General features: G+C 61.4%; 5 protein-coding genes across 9 annotated transcripts; 2 read left to right on the top strand and 3 right to left on the bottom strand.

The window, feature by feature from the left end:
- Window positions 1-29: 29 nt before the first annotated feature.
- Window positions 30-3145, bottom strand: LOC127613057 (GTP-binding protein 2-like). Of its 2 annotated transcripts, XM_052083943.1 has the most exons (12): window positions 2809-3108; window positions 2684-2710; window positions 2426-2610; window positions 2256-2361; window positions 1990-2187; window positions 1740-1914; window positions 1427-1646; window positions 1187-1322; window positions 1045-1103; window positions 734-905; window positions 498-662; window positions 32-400 (listed from the first exon to the last, which is right to left on the bottom strand). In XM_052083943.1, exons 1-12 carry the CDS (start codon window positions 2956-2958, stop codon window positions 194-196), a joined length of 1800 nt encoding a protein of 599 aa, XP_051939903.1. In that variant the 5' UTR covers window positions 2959-3108; the 3' UTR covers window positions 32-193. The 2 variants fall into 2 exon arrangements, with proteins under 2 accessions (XP_051939904.1, XP_051939903.1); XM_052083944.1 differs by having other exon boundaries at window positions 30-400; window positions 1045-1295; window positions 1495-1646; window positions 2809-3145.
- Window positions 3146-3498: 353 nt separating this feature from the next.
- ero1b (endoplasmic reticulum oxidoreductase 1 beta) lies at window positions 3499-7796 on the top strand. Of its 3 annotated transcripts, none has more exons than XM_052083955.1 (16): window positions 3499-3862; window positions 4633-4752; window positions 4821-4904; window positions 5003-5044; window positions 5485-5558; window positions 5686-5759; window positions 5842-5962; window positions 6046-6092; window positions 6421-6429; window positions 6498-6524; window positions 6595-6687; window positions 6768-7014; window positions 7108-7177; window positions 7268-7354; window positions 7415-7548; window positions 7611-7796. In XM_052083955.1, the coding sequence occupies exons 1-16, from the start codon at window positions 3701-3703 to the stop codon at window positions 7672-7674; spliced, it is 1455 nt and encodes a 484-aa protein (XP_051939915.1). In that variant the 5' UTR covers window positions 3499-3700; the 3' UTR covers window positions 7675-7796. The 3 variants fall into 3 exon arrangements, with proteins under 3 accessions (XP_051939915.1, XP_051939916.1, XP_051939917.1); XM_052083957.1 differs by lacking the exon at window positions 3499-3862 and adding an exon at window positions 4381-4463; XM_052083956.1 differs by lacking the exon at window positions 6421-6429 and having other exon boundaries at window positions 3500-3862.
- A 320-nt stretch (window positions 7797-8116) lies between these two features.
- Window positions 8117-11691, bottom strand: tbce (tubulin folding cofactor E). Its single transcript, XM_052083950.1, has 15 exons — window positions 11303-11691; window positions 10661-10745; window positions 10433-10594; window positions 10259-10344; window positions 10057-10156; window positions 9886-9988; window positions 9737-9813; window positions 9562-9654; window positions 9427-9491; window positions 9289-9353; window positions 9057-9209; window positions 8849-8987; window positions 8697-8765; window positions 8545-8604; window positions 8117-8461 (listed from the first exon to the last, which is right to left on the bottom strand). The coding sequence occupies exons 1-15, from the start codon at window positions 11415-11417 to the stop codon at window positions 8274-8276; spliced, it is 1560 nt and encodes a 519-aa protein (XP_051939910.1). The 5' UTR covers window positions 11418-11691; the 3' UTR covers window positions 8117-8273.
- A 63-nt stretch (window positions 11692-11754) lies between these two features.
- On the top strand, window positions 11755-14321 carry rbm34 (RNA binding motif protein 34). Its single transcript, XM_052083965.1, has 11 exons — window positions 11755-11962; window positions 12077-12224; window positions 12389-12507; window positions 12669-12858; window positions 12946-13005; window positions 13113-13156; window positions 13258-13341; window positions 13435-13504; window positions 13590-13632; window positions 13723-13841; window positions 13919-14321. The coding sequence occupies exons 1-11, from the start codon at window positions 11940-11942 to the stop codon at window positions 14147-14149; spliced, it is 1131 nt and encodes a 376-aa protein (XP_051939925.1). The 5' UTR covers window positions 11755-11939; the 3' UTR covers window positions 14150-14321.
- A 326-nt stretch (window positions 14322-14647) lies between these two features.
- pgap4 (post-GPI attachment to proteins GalNAc transferase 4) lies at window positions 14648-15984 on the bottom strand. Of its 2 annotated transcripts, none has more exons than XM_052083964.1 (2): window positions 15594-15984; window positions 14648-15454 (listed from the first exon to the last, which is right to left on the bottom strand). In XM_052083964.1, exons 1-2 carry the CDS (start codon window positions 15921-15923, stop codon window positions 14675-14677), a joined length of 1110 nt encoding a protein of 369 aa, XP_051939924.1. In that variant the 5' UTR covers window positions 15924-15984; the 3' UTR covers window positions 14648-14674. The 2 variants fall into 2 exon arrangements, with proteins under 2 accessions (XP_051939924.1, XP_051939923.1); XM_052083963.1 differs by having other exon boundaries at window positions 14649-15454; window positions 15537-15951.
- Window positions 15985-17036: the final 1052 nt, after the last annotated feature.

Raw genomic sequence — 17036 nt, 5'->3', positions numbered from 1 at the left:
AAACGCCTTTTCCCGGGATGGGGGTCCGGCCGGGAATGAACGACTTGATGACGAGGGGGGGGGGGGTTTTGATGTTGAGTTTCTCGTGCTTCCGAGGGTTCAGGTTGCGCTCGGACCGGGTCGAGTGGCTCTCACGGTTGCGGTCGCCTCGGAGTGGCTCCGACGTCGCTCGGGTTCTCGGCGTTGGGGTGCTTCAAATGCCTCTGGAGTCGGCGGCGGCGGCGGGGCAGTGCTGGTTCTCGTGGTTCTGGTCGTGTTCTGCGGTCAGGAGTCGCGTGATGTGTCCTATGCCCTTGGTGACGCCCTCTCTGAAGAGAAGCTTGGCGCCGGTCCGAAGGTACTCGGGATGTTTGAGGAAGCCGAAGGCCACCACGGCCCGCTCGCCCGTCCTCAGCTCGTCCTGCCGGCGGGGACGGCGAGGCGCGCGTCAAGACAGCCGTCCCCGGTGGGGGGGGGGGGGATGCGCGCTCCCGCTTGACGTGGCGCCCGCAGGGTACCTTTCCGTGCACCCGTTGCACGACGGCCGTCTGCCTGACGTTGCCCACGTGCGCCGTGACCTGCGAGCCGCGGCGGAAGGTCCCGGCGTGGAAGAGCAGAACCACGGCCGCCTCAAAGTGCCGGCAGACGCTGGGCTTCATCTTGGGACTCACCATCACCATGCCCTGCGCGCGCGCCGTCAACTCTTTGGTCCACCCCCCCCCCCGACCCCCATCCAAGCGCCGACCCGCCTTACCTTGCGCAGCAGCGTCCTGTCGAAGTTGCCGAGCGCCAGCGTGGCCGCCTGCCCCGCCCTCAGCAGCCTGCAGCTGGAGCGGTTCCTCTGGATGGACAGAACCTTCACGCGCAGGAAGCCGCCCTCGTCCGTCGGGCCCACCGCCAAACGCTCGCCTTCGCGACACACGCCGCTGACGAAAAAAGAAAAAAATATTTTTTACTCATTCACTCCCAAAGACGGATTTAAACGTCTTTTCAGTAGTGAATGAGTTTTTTTAAAAAGGCTAATTTGCGCTATCGCTAGCTGATCCGCGCGGCGGCGGCCCTCACCTGTACAAAGTCCCGCCCACCACCGTCCCCACGTCGGGAACCGAGTAGATCTCGTCCACCTGTCGGCATTGCGCGGGCGGGTGTCGGGAGTCGCGTCCGATTGGGGGGTGCGCGCAAGCGCGCGCGCTCGCCCGATTTGTACCTGGAACTCGGTCAGCTGCTGCATGAGTTCTTCTTGTTGTTTGCTGTTGCTGAGCGGAGGGAGAACGTTCAGGAAGACCTTGAGGAGCTCCAGACCTTTCCCCGACACGCTGGACAGGATGAAGATGGGCGTCACGCTGCACACACACACGCACACCCCCCCCCCCCCCGGGGTCAGAGGCGGCGCTCGCTAACGGCGGCTAGCGCTCTAACGGCGAACGCGCTAACGGCGGCGTCGTACCAGGCGGCGGGGGCGAACTGCTGCGCGGCGGCGACGGCGTCGTCGGCCGTGCGGACCGCCAGCGGCACCTTGTTGCATCCCGGCTGCTTGAGGAGGCGCTCCAGCTGCCGCAGCGTTCGCTCCACCGCCCCCCGCGAGCACACGTCCACTTTGCTGACGGCGATGAAGATGGGAACTTTCAGCGCCATGGCCAGGCCCAGGTGCTCCCTGGTGGTACCCGCTGCACACCCGGGGGAAAAAAAGGGTTGGGGGGGGAGTCACACGTCAGGAAACAAAAAAAAGGGCATTCAATTAACCCCCCCCCCCATCTGACCAATGCCGGTGTTGGCGCCGACCACCAGCATGGCAAAGTCCGGGCAGTAGCTGGTGAGTCCAAAGACGGTGGTCTTCAGGTACTTGTGATGTCCCGCCAGGTCCATGAAGGTGATCATCTTGGAGGAGCTCTCGCAGATCTCCTCGGCGCCGCGCGAGTCGCCGTAGTTGACCACCTGCGGCTCAGGCGGACGTCAGGCCGGGGCGGGGGGGGAGCGGACCCCCGATGGAACCCACCAGCCCTCGCTCACTTGTCCTCTGCTGTCGAAGCCCAGGATCTCGAAGCTGATGCTGGACGTGCGCCCCGTCTGGATCTCGTGGAGGTGCCGGAAGAGGTTGAGCCGCGCCCGGCCTCGCCCGTTGTCCAGCTCGCCCTGCGTCAGCACGCCCAGCAGGGTGGACTTGCCCGAGTCCGCGTTGCCCAGCACGGCGACGCGCAGGTCCAGGAACTGCGCGACGGCGCCCGGGTCACTCGGGACTCGAGGGGGCGGGGCTTGCGACGGAGCGGAACCCTCACCTGCTGGTCGTCCGGAACCTTCCGCACCAGGACCTCGGCGATCCTGCGCTCGCCGCCGTCCGAGTCCACCCGACGCTCCCGGAGCAGCGTGATGTCGGCGCCCACCCTGAGAGACGAGGAGCGTCGGGATCGACACCTTGGCGCCGCGCCGACGCGCTTGCGCACGTTACTTGTCAGCCATCTGGCGTAAGGTTCCGATGGACGCCGTCATGTCGGCTTGGCTCAGGCCCACCAGGAGCCCGTTGTCCTCCACGCCGATCTGGTAGACGGCCTCGCCGCGGCCCTCCTGCAGACGCCACTTGAGCTGCGTGGCCAGGTGCTCGAAGCGGTTCTGGGTGGGGTTCACCAGCTTCAGCTAAGGGGGTCAGGGGGGGGGGGGTGTCATGTGAGCGTCAGGACCAGGAAGCCGTGAGGGTTGAGGACCTTACCTTATACTCGACGTTTCCTTCCTCGGCCTGCGAATTAAAAAAAAAAAGTGAGCTCAGATTTAGCGAGACGGTTAGCTTGGCGGCTAAGCGAGCTTAGCGTAGGCGAAGCGGAAGGAGCAGCTAACCTCCGGCGGTAGAAATGGCGGCGGCGTTTCGTTCCGCTTGTTGTTGTTGTTGTTCTTCTGCTTGTTGTTCTTGCGACGTCGGCGGCCCCGTTTGCCTCGCCTCGTTCGAGACCGCTTCGATGTCTTTTTGCCACCGCACAAGTCCACCATCTTGGTCGCTTTGGACGGAGCAGCTCGTCACCGGGGAACGGGTGAGATCCGGCCCGCTTGCGGCGAACGAAAAACCGGGCGCCCGGCCCGGCCTAGCGAAGAGGAAGGATGCGCTCAGCACCCCCGCCCCCCGGCTCCTCTACTCGCTCGCACTCTCTCCTCAGCATCACCGACCGACGCGCTCCAAGCGACCTTGGACTAACACCGACTACTTCCGTCATGGCTTTTCAAACTAAACTCACGAGCGACGAAGACCACAGCAGCGTCGAAACAAAACAAAACACGCCCCGGGTTCCCACAAAGGCCGCTTTCTGCTTTCCTACAACGCGTGGCGTCGGTGATATCGTCAACTCGTCGAGTTATACGTCTGCGCTCGCAAAAGAATTGCCGCTCTGTACCAAAACGAGGAAGCTATTGATTGTGAAACCATAAAGCGGAAGTAGAAGCCCCTCCCCCTCAATAATTGGGCTCGAATGTGGAAGTGGTCGTTGGAAACTCGAGTTGTTTCGGCTTTCTCACGACAAGTGTGCTTGCAACATTTGGGGGGCGGGGGGCAGGTATCCGCGCGAGGCCGTGTCGACCTCGGCTTTCTCAACCGGTCGGGGGCCGCTCAGAGCACGTTAGCCCGCCGAAGCTAACCCCGTACGCGGCGGAAACCCCTTTTTCGGCCAGCCGGGAGCTCTTGACGTCGTCGGCGTGGATTTCGATTCGTGCGGCTCTTATCGGCAGCACCCGCTGAGGCATGTGGAGAGCGACTTTGGAGGCGCTCGGCGTTCTTCTGCTGGCCTTCCTGTTGGGGAATGTCGCTTTAGCTTGGTATCAGCTCAGCAAGCCCCGGACGGAGACCGAGACGGAGACGCGGGGGGCCGGCGAGGAGCCTCAGGAGCAGAGCTGCTTTTGCCATGTAAGTGACTTTTTGGTTTATTTATTTTTTGTTAAATTTCACACTAGCACTTTCAACTCCTCTTTCTCTCCCGGCGACGGGACAATCGAAGGGGCTCAACCGACCAAGACTAGCAGCTTCTCGAATGTTCGTCGCGTCTCTTTTGACGTCATCGTTCGTGTGATGCTCACGTTATGTCGCGTCTTCTGTCTTCGCCGTTGGGTTACGACTTCCTGGCTTGGTATAATTCAGTCGTCGTAGTTTTGGCGTGACAATCATCCGATGTGATTAGTTTTTGTTTTCTTTCAATCGCGGTTCGGACTTGAGCGCGACATGTTTACACGAGTTAAGACCGGCGTGGTGTCACGTGATTGGCCGAGGCTCAGGAAGACCCGCCTCTTTGGATTTCCCTTCTCGCCGCCACTGGCTGTACGACAATGCTGGGGGGCGGAGCTTAGTTTGACAAGAAGTCGGAGTTCGCTGAAACGGCTTGGAAGGGAAGGGAAGCGAAGGGGGCGGGGGGAGTCACCTCGCTCGCAGGCAGAAAAAGAAGTTGAGGATGCTGCCAAGTGTTTGCGTCTTCCTGCTTTTTGCCCCGCTCGGGGCTCTCGGGCACTCGCAGGTCAGTTGTCCTCTCATGCTTGGATGGCATGGTGGCCTCCTAACAGCTGTCGGCTTCCCTTGGCCACGTGCGTCGAGGATACAAACCCGTCCGCTCCACCATATGCCATATGGAGTGTCAGTGTGTGTATTTGTGTGTCACATAGTGTGTGTGTGTGTGTGTGTTGCAGCTGACGGGGGTGCTGGACGACTGTTTCTGCGATGTGGAGAGCATCGACGTCTTCAACAATTTTAAACTTTACCCTCGCATCAAAAAGCTGACGGAGCGCGACTACTTCCGCTACTACAAGGTATGGCCGCCGGCCGCCTCGACCCCCCCACCACCCCACCCCCGCGAGCTGATGGCCTCGTTGCTCAGGTCAACCTCAAGCGAGCGTGTCCCTTCTGGCCCGACGATGGCCACTGCGCCATCAAAGACTGCCACGTGGAGTCCTGTCCCGAGGTCAGAGGTCAAAGGCTGCCCCCCCCCCCCCCCCCGGGCGAGCGAGCTCCTCTTCCGCGCTCAACTTTGTGTTTCTCTTCATCTGCCTCCGTTTCTAGAGTCAGGTTCCTGCGGGCATTAAGTCTGGGAATTACAACAAGGTGAGCGCCACTACGCTACGCTCGCAAAAGACGTGCGAATGCGCGAAACGCAAAATCGTCACATTGACGTGCGTACGCCAAAAGATACAAATGTCATGCGCGTTCCTGCACGGATCATGCCCGCGCACGCAAAAAAAAAACCCACGCACACACACACACACAAATACACCCGACGCGAAAGAATATGCAAACGAAGCTCGCCACTACCAAGATGGCTGCTGCGCGGGCGCGTCGATCCGACAATGACGTCGCCGCACCAAGGTGCTCACGCGGCACTCATCTTCCAATACAATACAATACATGCCGATTTCTATAGCGCTTTCACAACAGCGGCAGCTGTAACAAAGCGCTTAACAAAACAGTTAACATAAATAATAAACACAACACGCGGCGCGTTCCCGAGCGCCGCCGTCCATCAAGCGTGTGATGTCCGTGCGCAGTATTCGCAGGGCGGCGCCGACGTGAGCGACTGTCAGCAGGCGCAAGAGCTGGGGGCCATCAACAGCACTCTCAGGTCACACAAACACACACCCGTCGCAGATGCGACATTCCCGTTTCCACCATGTTTGTTGTGCGCGCGTTTGTGTGCTCACGTGTGTGTGTGTGTGTGTGTGTGTGTGTGTTTGTGCGCGCACACACAGCAATCAGAGCAAAGAGGCGTTTGCCGACTGGGCGCGGCACGACGACGCCCAGGATCGTTTCTGCGAGCTGGACGGTAAGCGCCCCGGCGTTTTTGTCTGGGGGGGAGCGGGGGCAAAAGGCCGCCGTTTCCTGACGTCCGTCGGCGCCTTTTCCAGATGAGTCGTCCCCGGACGCCGAATACGTGGACCTGCTCCTCAACCCGGAACGCTACACGGGATACAAAGGCCCGTCGGCGTGGAGGGTCTGGAACAGCATTTATGAGGAGAACTGCTTCAAGTCGGTCGATGCGCGGCGGCATTTTGCCTCGCCCTGACCGATGATGTTCGAATGACGTGTTGACTTTTGTGTGGCGCGCGCAGGCCCAGGTCCGTGTACCGACCTCTGAACCCTCTGGTCCCAAGCGGAGGTGAGTCAACGACCACGTGGCAACGAGTCGACACGGTGCGCCGTCACGCCGCGCGACGGCCTCGCGCGGTTGCAAAATAAAAAAAATTTAAAAAAGAAAAGAAACACAGACTGATGATGACTCCTTTATGGAAAATGGACAATTGGCGCGTTGGAGAAAAATGCAAACTCGAGGTACGTCCGTGAAATCCACCTCGCGGGGCGGCCACAAGAGGGCGTCAGTGGCCGTCTTTTTCTTTCCAAATTGACACGCCGCCTCACCACCTGGCGGTCAGCGACAGAATTACAGCTCGCTTGGCTTTGTTTTTTTTGTTTTGTTTTGTCTTCAGGAGACGACGGTGAGTACGGACGCCTCTTGAAGGAGCTTTCGGCTGTGTCGCTCACGATGTCGTTGCTGCACTTTCAGGCGAGGGCTTCTACAAGTGGCTGGAAGGTAAACAGCGGCGCGTCTGTCTTTGTTTTATTTTTTTTCTCACTTTTTTTTTTTCGCTCGACGGGCGCAGGTTTGTGTTTGGAGAAGCGGGTCTTCTACCGCCTGATCTCGGGCCTTCACAGCAGCATCAACATCCACCTGTGCGCCGAGTACCTGCTGGACGGTAAGTGCCGCCCGCCCCGACCCCCCCGCTGCCGCCAACGGATGGGAGCTGATGTGTTTGGGGGGGGGGGGGGTGCGCAGAGGGTTGGGGCAGGTCGCTGTGGGGTCCCAACGCCGAGGAGTTCCGCTGGCGTTTCGACCGGGCCGAGACCAAGGGCGAGGGCACGCGGCGCCTGAAGAACTTGTACTTCCTGTATCTGATGGAGCTGCGGGCGCTCTCCAAGGTGGCGCCGTACTTTGAGCGCGCCGCCGTCGACTTGTACACGGGGGGCGGGCGCGAGGACGCCGACACCAAAGAGCTGCTGCTGCAAGTCTTCGGCGAGATCAAGTACTTGGGGGAGGCGTGGGGGGGGGGCTCGCTCGCTCGTTTTGGCGCCTCCTCACTCTGTCCCCCATCCCCGCCCCCTCCCTCCCTCGCTAGGATGTTCCCCATGCACTTTGACGAGAAGTCCATGTTTGCTGGGCGCGAGAAGGAAGCCAAAAGCCTCAAGGTAGAAAGGCTCCGGATTGGGGAGGGGGCGGGGGCAACGCCGCGTTGACCGTGTTTTTTTTTTTTTGTTTGTTTGTTTTTTGGTGCACAGGAGGAGTTCCGCCTTCATTTCAAGAACATCTCCCGCATCATGGATTGCGTGGGCTGCAGCAAATGCCGACTGTGGGGAAAACTGCAGGTGAGGGCGCCCTGTGAAAATGACGTTATCGTGATGACGTCATTGCGCTGATGTCATCAGACCCAAGGCCTGGGCACGGCCCTGAAGATCCTGTTCTCGGAGAGACGGATCAAGAACCTCACGGAACGTTCGGCCTCCAAGGGCTTCCAGCTCACTCGCCAGGAAGTCGTCGCCTTGATCAATGGTTTTGCCAGGTAGGCTGACCCCCCCCCCGCCCCCCACCCTCTTGGAAGTCTTACACGGTCTGGTCTCGCAGGCTGTCGTCCAGCATCTACGAGCTGCACAACTTCCGGCTGCTGCTGAAGGAGAGCGGCAGGTAGCGGGTGGAGGAGCTGACGAGCCCCCCCCCCCCCCCCCCCCCCTCCTCAAGGTCGGCACTCAAAATGGACGTGCGTGAGGGGACACTTGTTCATCATTCAGGGAGGGGAAGCCACCCCTTCCCCCAACTCGACGAAACCTTTGGACTTGAAGGTGCGTCCTTGGAGTCTCGTGCTTTTTTTTTTTTTTGGCTTTTTCAAATGTGTCCTTTCATGAGCAAAATCGTTCTGCCTAAATAAAAGCAAACCAAACGCCACGTGACGATGGAAAGATTGGTGCATTTTGTGTTTTCCTGTTGCGATGCGTGTGGTGGCCGCCTGGAGGCGCCATGGTGCGCCATTTCTTCACATGTCTTGACAGTGTTCCCTCGCTACTTCGCGGTTTCAGTGCATCACAGATTTTTTTTTCAAACAATTTATTTTTTGTCCAAGCAAAGAAACTTTGGGGTGCGGGGGGCGACTTTATTGCGGCATACGAGTTCAACAAGAGTAACATAAGTACAGTTAGCACGCGGCAGACGTGCCGCAGGTGTCCCGGTTGGTCTGGACGTGGGGGGGGGCCCCCCCGGGGTTGCTGTGAGAACAAGGGATGCCGGCGATGTTTATGAGCGTCGCACGAGGATGGTGTCTCCGTCCTCCACGGCGTAAAAGAACAAAGTTTTCAGGTCGCTGTCCATTTGGTACTCCGGTCCCGAAACCTTGGCGCTCGTGTAGCTGAGCTTCAGGTCGGTCGCGGGGACCTTCAGCAGTCGAGACAGGAGGCCTTTGACCTTCTGGACCTCCATGGAGGCTGCGCACAAAACACGCGGACAATTCCGGCGGTCGATCGCGATGAAGCTCCCGAGAACGGCGCGGCGGTCGCGATGGGCTAACCCGGAAGTTTCTTTTCCAGCGGCGTCATCGCCGCGTCGTCCTCGAACAAAAACGTAATCTCTGCGGTCGAAGGCGAGGAGAGAAGAAACGCGAGCGATTCTCAGGAGCGAGCCAATGGCCGGTAAGGGGGCGGCGAAAGAGGCGGGGCTTACTTAACAGCTGATTCTTCAGGGCAAACGGCCGCCGCTTGGTCAGCTCGCCTTCTTCGGGGGCGCCGTACTCTGAAAGGCGCACGGTCGGAAAACGTCGATGGCAAAGTCGGGCGGAGCCAAAGTGCCGAAAGGCTCATCGGGCGGGCCTTAACTGTCGACGAGGCTGCGGTAGCGAGGATGGCGATCGGCGAATCCCCGGCCGGTCTGACTCCGCCCCCCGGCCCGCAGCCACTCCTCTCCAAACATCTTCAGGTAGTCGCACTCCGCCCCCCTCCTCTCCTGAGGGCTCACCTGTAACCGCGGCAACCGCTCAGGATCTCACAAACGCGGATGGGGGTGGGGTGGGGGGGGTCAACGCACGTCCGATCCGTTCAGGACGAGGAGGTGCGGCAGCTTGGCGATGAGCATCTGATTGGCCGTCTTGGGGTTGCGGTCGGCGCTGGCCAGCGGGTTTCCCCGGCACCAAAGTTGCCGCAATGACGGCAGCTTGGACAGCTCGTCGATCACGCCCCACTGAACGTGTCACACAAAAAGGGGGGGGGGGCGAGGCCGTGAAAGCTGAGCGCAGACGATCGGGAGCGGGGGTTCTGACCTCAGAGATCTGGTTCTGGTTCAGGTTGAGCTTCTCCAGCGAGGAAAACATGGACGTCTGCCCACCTGCCGTGGGGAGGGGGGGGGGACGCGCATGTTAAGTGACGCGCGACGGACGAGCGCGTCGGCGTCGGGATACCTGGCGCGGCGTCGGGGAAGTGAACGGCGGAGAAGCCGGTGTCGCTCATGATCAACTGCTGCAGTCTGCAACGAACGACAACGTCGAAGGGAGCGGAAGTTGCGGAAAGAAGAGGGGGGGGGGGCATCGGCTGACCTGGGCAGAGCGGCGAGGCTGAGCAGGCTGTCCTGGTCCAGGCGGTTTTTGGACACATCGAGACACCTCAGTTCCTGCAGGACACCCTCGGGCCTGAAACGCACGCACGCGCGCTTAGCTTGGCCACGCCCTCCGCCCCCCCGCCCCCCCCCGGTCGGCGCAGCCAGTCCCGCACCTCTGCAGCCGCTCGATGTCGTTGTCCTCCACTGTGAGCTCCTCCAGCATCGGCCACATGGGGGCGCAGCGCAGGATCTGAAAGGGACGAGAGCGGAGCGGGTCGGCCGCGGCGTGTGGGGGGGGGGGGGGGGGGCGGCCCCTCCTTACCTGCGTCCACGTGAGCTGGCAGCCGATGAGGGTCAGAACTTTGAGGTGGCGGAAGGCCCCGAGGTGGGCCTCGGGATCCGAGGGCAAAGCCAGCCGGTTGAAGCTGCGGCGAGAGGTCAGAGGTCACGCGCCGGCCGGTCACACCCCCCCCCCCCACTCCCCCCGCCGCACCTGAGCTGAAGCGCCTCCAGACGCGGCAACTGCCCGGCGATGGCGGCCACATCCTCCCAGCGGCGCAGCAGAGAGCCGCTCAGGTCCAACCAGCGCACGTCTGGGTGAAAAACGCTCAAGGAACGACAAACGCCGAAGAGCGAGCGTTCAACCCCCCCGCCCCCCAATCTCCGCCCACAAACGCAAAAGCTCAAAAGGATACTGGGCGTGGTTCTGAGGATCTGCCCGTCTTCTCCCGGCCCGTTCACTTGGCAGTTTCCGAGGAGGATGGTGGGGAGGCTCTCCAAACTGCAAACGAGCGGCAACGAGTGGGCGGGGTCGTGGGCGTCGGTCGCCGGAGGATCGAACGGCTCCGCGGGGGGTGGGGGGGCCTCACCTGCGCTTGGGCACGCGCGCCCACTCCAGCGTCCTGCCCGAGATGCTGACGTCCGCGTCGGCCGCGTCCCCCTCCGACGCGTATTCGCGCCGCACCGCCGACAGGAAGTCGGCGCCGAAGCTCACCTTGGACGGACGCACGAAGGAGCCTCCCGTCGGGTGCCTGGCGAGGGGGGGGGGCGAGTCAGCCGGCGTCGGCCCGACGTGACACGCGCGGGAGGACCGTTACCTGCAGGTGAAGTAGCGCACGCCTTCGTGGCACCCGTCGTGTTTCCCTCGCGCGGGCTCGTCCCACTCCACGCCCAGCCACACCCCTTGAGCGGCACACGACGTCGTTTGTCAAGGGGTGTCTACAACGCTTCACGTGTGTGTGTGTGTGTGGGGGGGGGGGTTCAGCATCTCGTTTACAGGGATGGCAATTTTGCGCGGAAATCTACTGTTTTATTTCTTAAATTGATCATTTTTGTGAATCATCTAAATCCATTGAAAAAAATTTTGAGGGGGCGGGGGGGGTCAGGTACCTTACGGTCGAGTTTCACGAGCTCTCCCGATCAAGTCTTTGCGATTTTCCGATTGTAAACAGTCCCTGCGATTGGACGCGTCTGTCATCCTCGTTGCGATTGGTCGCCCCGTCCGGGCCACGCCCCTTTCCGCTTTTGTCATCACTTTAGCCATTGCCATCCCTGATCGAAAGCGTTCGAGTTGCCATCGTTGAACTCGGTGCAAAACCTGTTCTGTTCTGATTCACCAAAAGTACGTGGACTAAGGCTACACATGGCCACTTTTCACAGTTGACGTGAAACGCTTTGAGGGGGGGGGGGTTGACCCGCTTAGGTCCCGACACTGGCCCGTCAACCGCCTCGCATCATACCTGCAGTGGGCGGCACGCTGCCCACGAAGCGGACCGTGGCCCGATGCTCGCCGCACGACACCCGCCGGCCCAGGGCGTCCCGCGACGCCTCGGCATCCGTCTGCTCCGCCGCCATCCCCCCCCCGCCTTTTAAACTACAAGTCGCCCGGGGCGACGGTTCGTCAGTAAAAGCGGGCGCTTAGATGACGTTGGCACCCTTCGGACGCCCGAGACGCTAACTAGCGAAATGAAACAGCTCGCTCACTCTCTCTCTCTCTCTTTCGCTCATTTCCGGAGGGACTCTTTTACATGACGCACTGCGGTTTTCCCAACTCAGTTCCTGTTCTAAATATATGGCGCTGAAAATACGAAACTTGTATTTTCACTTCATTTCGTATGTTTGTTTCCCCTCGATGAACGGTTTGCGTCGGCTATATATATATATATATGTGTGTGTGTGTGCTTCAGATGAAACGTTCGACGGTGGAACTTTGTTTCCTACCGGACATGTTTAGCGCACGGACCGCTTCAACCGGCCGAGCGCACGCGTCTCCCGGGAAGAGCAACAATTTGTTTGCCGGGTTGTCGTTGTTGTTGTTCAAACGCGAGCTTGGATTTTGATCAAAGGAGCCGAGGTGAAGCTTTGCCGAGTAAAACCATGAAGAAGAAAGATGCTCAGAGGTTTGTGCTCGACTCGACGTCACCAATGTTATGGTAGACGATGTTGGGATTGTCGTTTGTGACACATCTGCGTGATATGTCACCTTTGACCTCGTCGGCGACAATTGTGCTCAGCGCGGACGCGTCCTCCGACTACCGAGTGGGCCAAGTGTCGGCAAGTTTGCCCCAGAAGAACCGCGCGGCGACGGCTTCCGGCTCGCTTGCGGCTCTTTTCGGCGGCGCACCGTCGGCGGCGGGCGTCCTCTTTCGGGCCGCGCCTCAGGTGAGTCCTGCCCAATCGCAACCTCGCACTTTGCCCGTTCGACTTGTCATCGGAGCGACTTTGTTTATTCCCCCCCATCCCCCCGTCCCTTTTTCTATTGTCGTTGAAAATATCAAATCTCTCAGCAGCATCCATTTGACATTTTGATGTGCTCGCGCCACCAGCTTCCTCAGCCTAGCGAGCAACCGGAAGCTCCCGAGGTCAAAGGTGAAGCCGGCCGCAAGCCCAAACGGAAGAAAATCCCCAAAGTGAAAACCCAAGCCGAGCGGAAGCTGGAAAACAGGTCGAGCGGAACCGCCCTCATCAAAACGAGCTCGGGATGCTAAGTGCTAGCATAGCATATTTGACGCCATCCCGTCGAAATGTCCTTGACGCCGAACTCGTCGACCGATCCCCGATTTCGAGAGGGGAAAGGATTTTAAATTGCCTTCCGTCGTCACGCAGGGAGCTCGGCCTGCGGAACGCCGACGAGGCCGAGCGCGGGAAACGCGGCCCGCCGGAGGCGGGGCCTGAGACGGAGGCGGAGCGTTGGGTGCTTAAGCGGCAGCGGCGGCGGCGGGAGAAGCGGGATGAGCAAAGCAAGAACCGGAGGACGGTCTTCGTGGGCAATCTGCCCGTCGGCTGCGACAAGAAGGTTTGGCGCCGCGACCTTTGACCTCGGCCCGCCTCGCCACGCCACGCCGCCACCCTTCACCCTTTTGCGCCTTGTCTCGCGCCGCAGACGCTGCTGAGCATGTTCCGGGCCGACGGCGCCGTCGAGTCCATCCGCTTCCGATCCCTGGTAACAAAAAAAAAAAAAAACGTGCCGACTCACGTTTGGTGTAAACAAAAGTGGGAGGAGCCGGGCTGAAGTCACATGACCGCCACTGTTTGGGGGGGTCGCCGCAGGTGCGAGAGGACCCGGCCGTGTCGCGCAGAGTCGCCGCCATCAAGTGAGTGGCGCGTGCACACGTTAACGTGTCCACGCCCCCCCCTCCTCCCGCAACCCCCCCTCCCCCCTCCTCCTATTGAGCGTCTTGTCTCGCGTCGACAGGCGACAAGCTCACCCCTCAGCGCGGAGCATCAACGCCTACGTGGTCTTCAAGGAGCCGCAAGGGGTGGCCAAAGCGCTGCAGAGGTCGCGCTTCCGGGTCGCCGCCGTCTCATCGCCGCTGCCGTGGTTGTGACCCCCCCCCCCCCCGGGCCCTCCCGGCCATTTTGTCCTTTGCAGGAACGGCGCGGAGATCGAGAAAGATTTCATCATCCGCGTGGACCGCGTGAGCTCCAAGGCGGCCGAAAGCGTGAGTCGACCCCCCCCCCCCCCCCGTATGCCTCGGTCCGAGTCGGTTCGCTGACGCTTTGACGCCTTTTTTTTTGCATCCGCAGCACGACCACAAGCGTTCAATCTTCGTGGGGAACCTCAACTTTGGTGAGTCTCGGCGCAAGGGGGGTGGGGTTGGGGGGGCGTTGCCGGCCCCGTTGCCGTGGTAACGCGCGGGCCGCCGCTTCCCCGTCCCAGAGCTGAAAGAGTTGGCGTTGCGCCGCCACTTTGAGCAATGCGGCGCCGTGGAAGCCGTCCGACTGGTGCGCGATGCCAAAACGGGACTGGGCAAAGGATTCGGTTACGTCCTCTTTGAGGTAAGCGGCGCCGCGGCCGCCGCCGCGAGCGACGCCCCCGGCCCACTCACCCGCCGTGTCCTCTCCGCCGTCAAAAGAGTCGCGACTCGGTGCAACTGGCGCTGAAGCTGGACGGCAGCGAGGTGGAGGGCCGCGCCGTCCGGGTGAAAAGGTCCGCCGCGAAGGAGGCGAGGCGCGCCACGCAGCCGCCGCCGCCGCGGCGCCGCCGCCTGGACGACGCGTACAGAGGCGAGATGGCCCGCCCCCATCAAAAAGCCGAGAAGAAAACCGGCAAGAAGAAGGCCAGAAAGAACGTCGGCCGCACATGACGAGGAACGCCGTCCGCGAATGACTCAAGTGGCTTTTTTTTTCTTTTGGAATTATTTTTGCGGCGGCGCTAACGTTGACGATGGCGCCGTCTGCGGCGACGAGCAGCCGATCGCTCGTCTGTATTCTTTGCAAATATTCAACTTGAGGTGGAATACAAATTGCGTTTTGAAATGTGGGCGGTGCCATTTGAGATGTGGGGCGGCGCCATTTGGGGGGAAAGGGGATGGCGCCATTTTGGGAAAGCGGGTGGTGACATTCACCAAGCAGGCGGCGCCATTTGGGAAAGTGGGCGGTGACATTTGGAATAGTGGGTGGCGCCATTTGGAAAAGCAGGCGATACAATTTGAGATGTGGGGTTGGCACCATTTGGGGAAAGTGGGCGGTGCCGTTTTGGGAAAGTGGGCGGCGCCATTTGGCAAAGTGGGCGGCGCCATTTGCGTCCCGCGCTCAAAAAGGACAAAGACAGCGGAGACAAAGTGGAGCCAACTTTATTGCCCCCCCGCCCCCAAAAAAAAGGCGGGAGCTCAGAGCAGCTTGGGCTCGGCCGGGTTGGGCCTGACGGAGGAGAAGGCGCCGATGTGCGCCACCAGGTTGGGCTCCACGCTGTGCGAGCGCTCCCCGGGCGCGGCGCGGACGGCCCGGTACAGGGCCGTGTCCTTGGCGTGGCCTTGGAAGCAGAAGGCCCGGTCCAGGTAGTCGGCCACCCGCAGCGAGGCGTTGCCCGGGTACAGCATGGCGGGCGTGCAGCACTCGGTGGCGGGCGACACGGCGTACAGCTGCGGCGAGAGCCGGCGGGCCTCCAGCAGGTAGTGGCGGCCCAGCAGCTCGGCCGCCGCCATCACGTAGGCGGCCAGCAGCGCCAGGTGGCCGGCGCAGGGGCGCAGCGGCAGCCCGCACGGGTTCCACGCGGCCAGCAGCCCCAGCAGCAGGCTGCCCCCCAGCAGGCCCAGGCCCGCCCACTCCAGCAGCCGGTAGGGCTCCGGGTTCCAGTAGCGCTGCAGCCGCTCGGGGTGGTACAGCTTGACGTAGAGCGAGCGGGCGGCGAAGCGCCGGCTCAGCAGCTCCCGCAGCACCCGGAAGAAGTCCGGCAGCGGCATGGCGTCGTCCTCCAGGACCACCAGGTTGCGGGGGCGGGCCAGCCGGTAGGCCTGCCGCAGGCAGAACACGTAGTCCCGCTTCTCGCGCTCAAACGAGTTGACGGCCGGCCGCCGCTCGTCGGGCCGGCGCAGCACGCGGAAGTGCCGCTCCAGCAGTCTGGCGTCCTCGTTGACGTCGGGGCCGCTCGCCACGTCGCACAGCACCACCTGCCGCAGGTGGGGGCCGGGGGAACATCATTAGAGGGACGCGGCGGCGGACTCGGCGTGTGGTATTAGCGCGGCCACGCACCTGGGCGCAGGGCCGCTCCCCGCAGCCGCCCAGGAGAGCGCTCAGCTCGCGCATCACCTGCAGGAGGTAGTGGTAAGGCAGAGCCTCGCGCCGCCGCGTCGTCACCACCGTCACCAGCAGCTCGGGGTGCCGCGGAAGCTCGGCGGCGGCGGCGGCCGGGTCGGCTCTGGCCGCCTGCCAGAAGAGCAGCGCGTCCTGACCGCGCCGCAGACTCTGCCGCAGGGCGTCCCGGCTCATGGCGTCCAAGTAGGCCCAGCGCGCAAAGTAGTACGAGTGCAGCAGGCGGTGGCACGCGGCCGGAAGCGCCACGCCGAACGTCAGCGCAAACAGCGCCAGCGTCCGCGCCGCGCCGCCGGAGCAGCGCGCGCTTCGAGGCGTCCGCGGCATGCTTTGGCCGCCGCGCCCTGGTGGAGGAAAAGATCCAAACCGCGCTTCGGGTCAAGCCGGCTAGCAAATCCGGCCCTTTGCGTAGTCAAACCCGCCTCCCCGAAATAGGCGTCGTCTGTCTATGTGTGTTGCTCCGGCATTTGTGTTCAAACGGCGTCCGTGCTCACTTGGGCGGCTTGTTGACGCTCTCGAGTTTGCAAAGGCCAAAGAAGGATCTGGCTCAAAACTGGTCTGGTCAAGCTGAAGCCCCGCCCCTTCACTTCTTTTTTTATTTTCAGCCTCGTCACCTGTTGTCCGGCAAAACAAGCCGGTCGATTTCAGGCGAGGTGTGTATGAGGAAGTTGAGCGAAAAGGTGATTTTTCCGTCAACTTCGGCGTGATCGTCAAGAACTTTTCACATACAAACGCGTCGCCTCGAAAAACGTCAAACTCGTCGTGTTGAAATGAATTTTGTCGCGTTGAAACAATGACGGATTTTTTTGGGTGGGGGAGAGGACATGAGGCACTCACCCTGACGTCACTCCACTCGGTCACTCACGCCGCGACGGCTCGTTGCGCTTTTGCCTCGCTGCCTTTCGGTCTCACGTATCTAGCCTCCGCTCACTTCCGCCATCGTGACGTCATCGCCCCCCTCGACGTGACTGGGCGGCTGCCAACGGCGCCGACATTGTACGACGCGAACAGTCGAGTCGGTTCGTTTGAGAGGCTCTCAAGACTGCCCCCCCTCCCCCAAACGTGGACATCGGTACCAAACGCGTTGCTTTCAGCCGAAAGCCAGCGAAAGTTGTCAGGAACGGCGCCGAGGTAAAATAGCTGCGCTCTGGCTTCGGGCCGCAAGGGGGCGATCGAACGACCGACCGAGCGTGCCGACAAGAACGGGAAGTCAGCGGATGGGAGTCCAAGCCGGAAGTGGCGAGCAGACAGGTTGCGCGCGCAACCGAGGCCTTCCCTCGGCGACGTGACCGCAGTTGACCACCGGGCGGCGCCACGCGGCGCAAAATAAAAAGCCACACCTTTGACCGACTTTTTAATTTGAAAAAGTCACACAACGCCGACATTTTCTTTTTTTTTCCTCGAGAAGTGGCAGAAGTATTCACACCAGACAAAAAAAAA

The sequence above is a fragment of the Hippocampus zosterae genome, chromosome 13 (assembly GCF_025434085.1).
Source record: "Hippocampus zosterae strain Florida chromosome 13, ASM2543408v3, whole genome shotgun sequence".
Classification (NCBI taxonomy): domain Eukaryota; kingdom Metazoa; phylum Chordata; class Actinopteri; order Syngnathiformes; family Syngnathidae; genus Hippocampus; species Hippocampus zosterae.
This window is presented reverse-complemented; position numbering and strand designations above follow the sequence as displayed.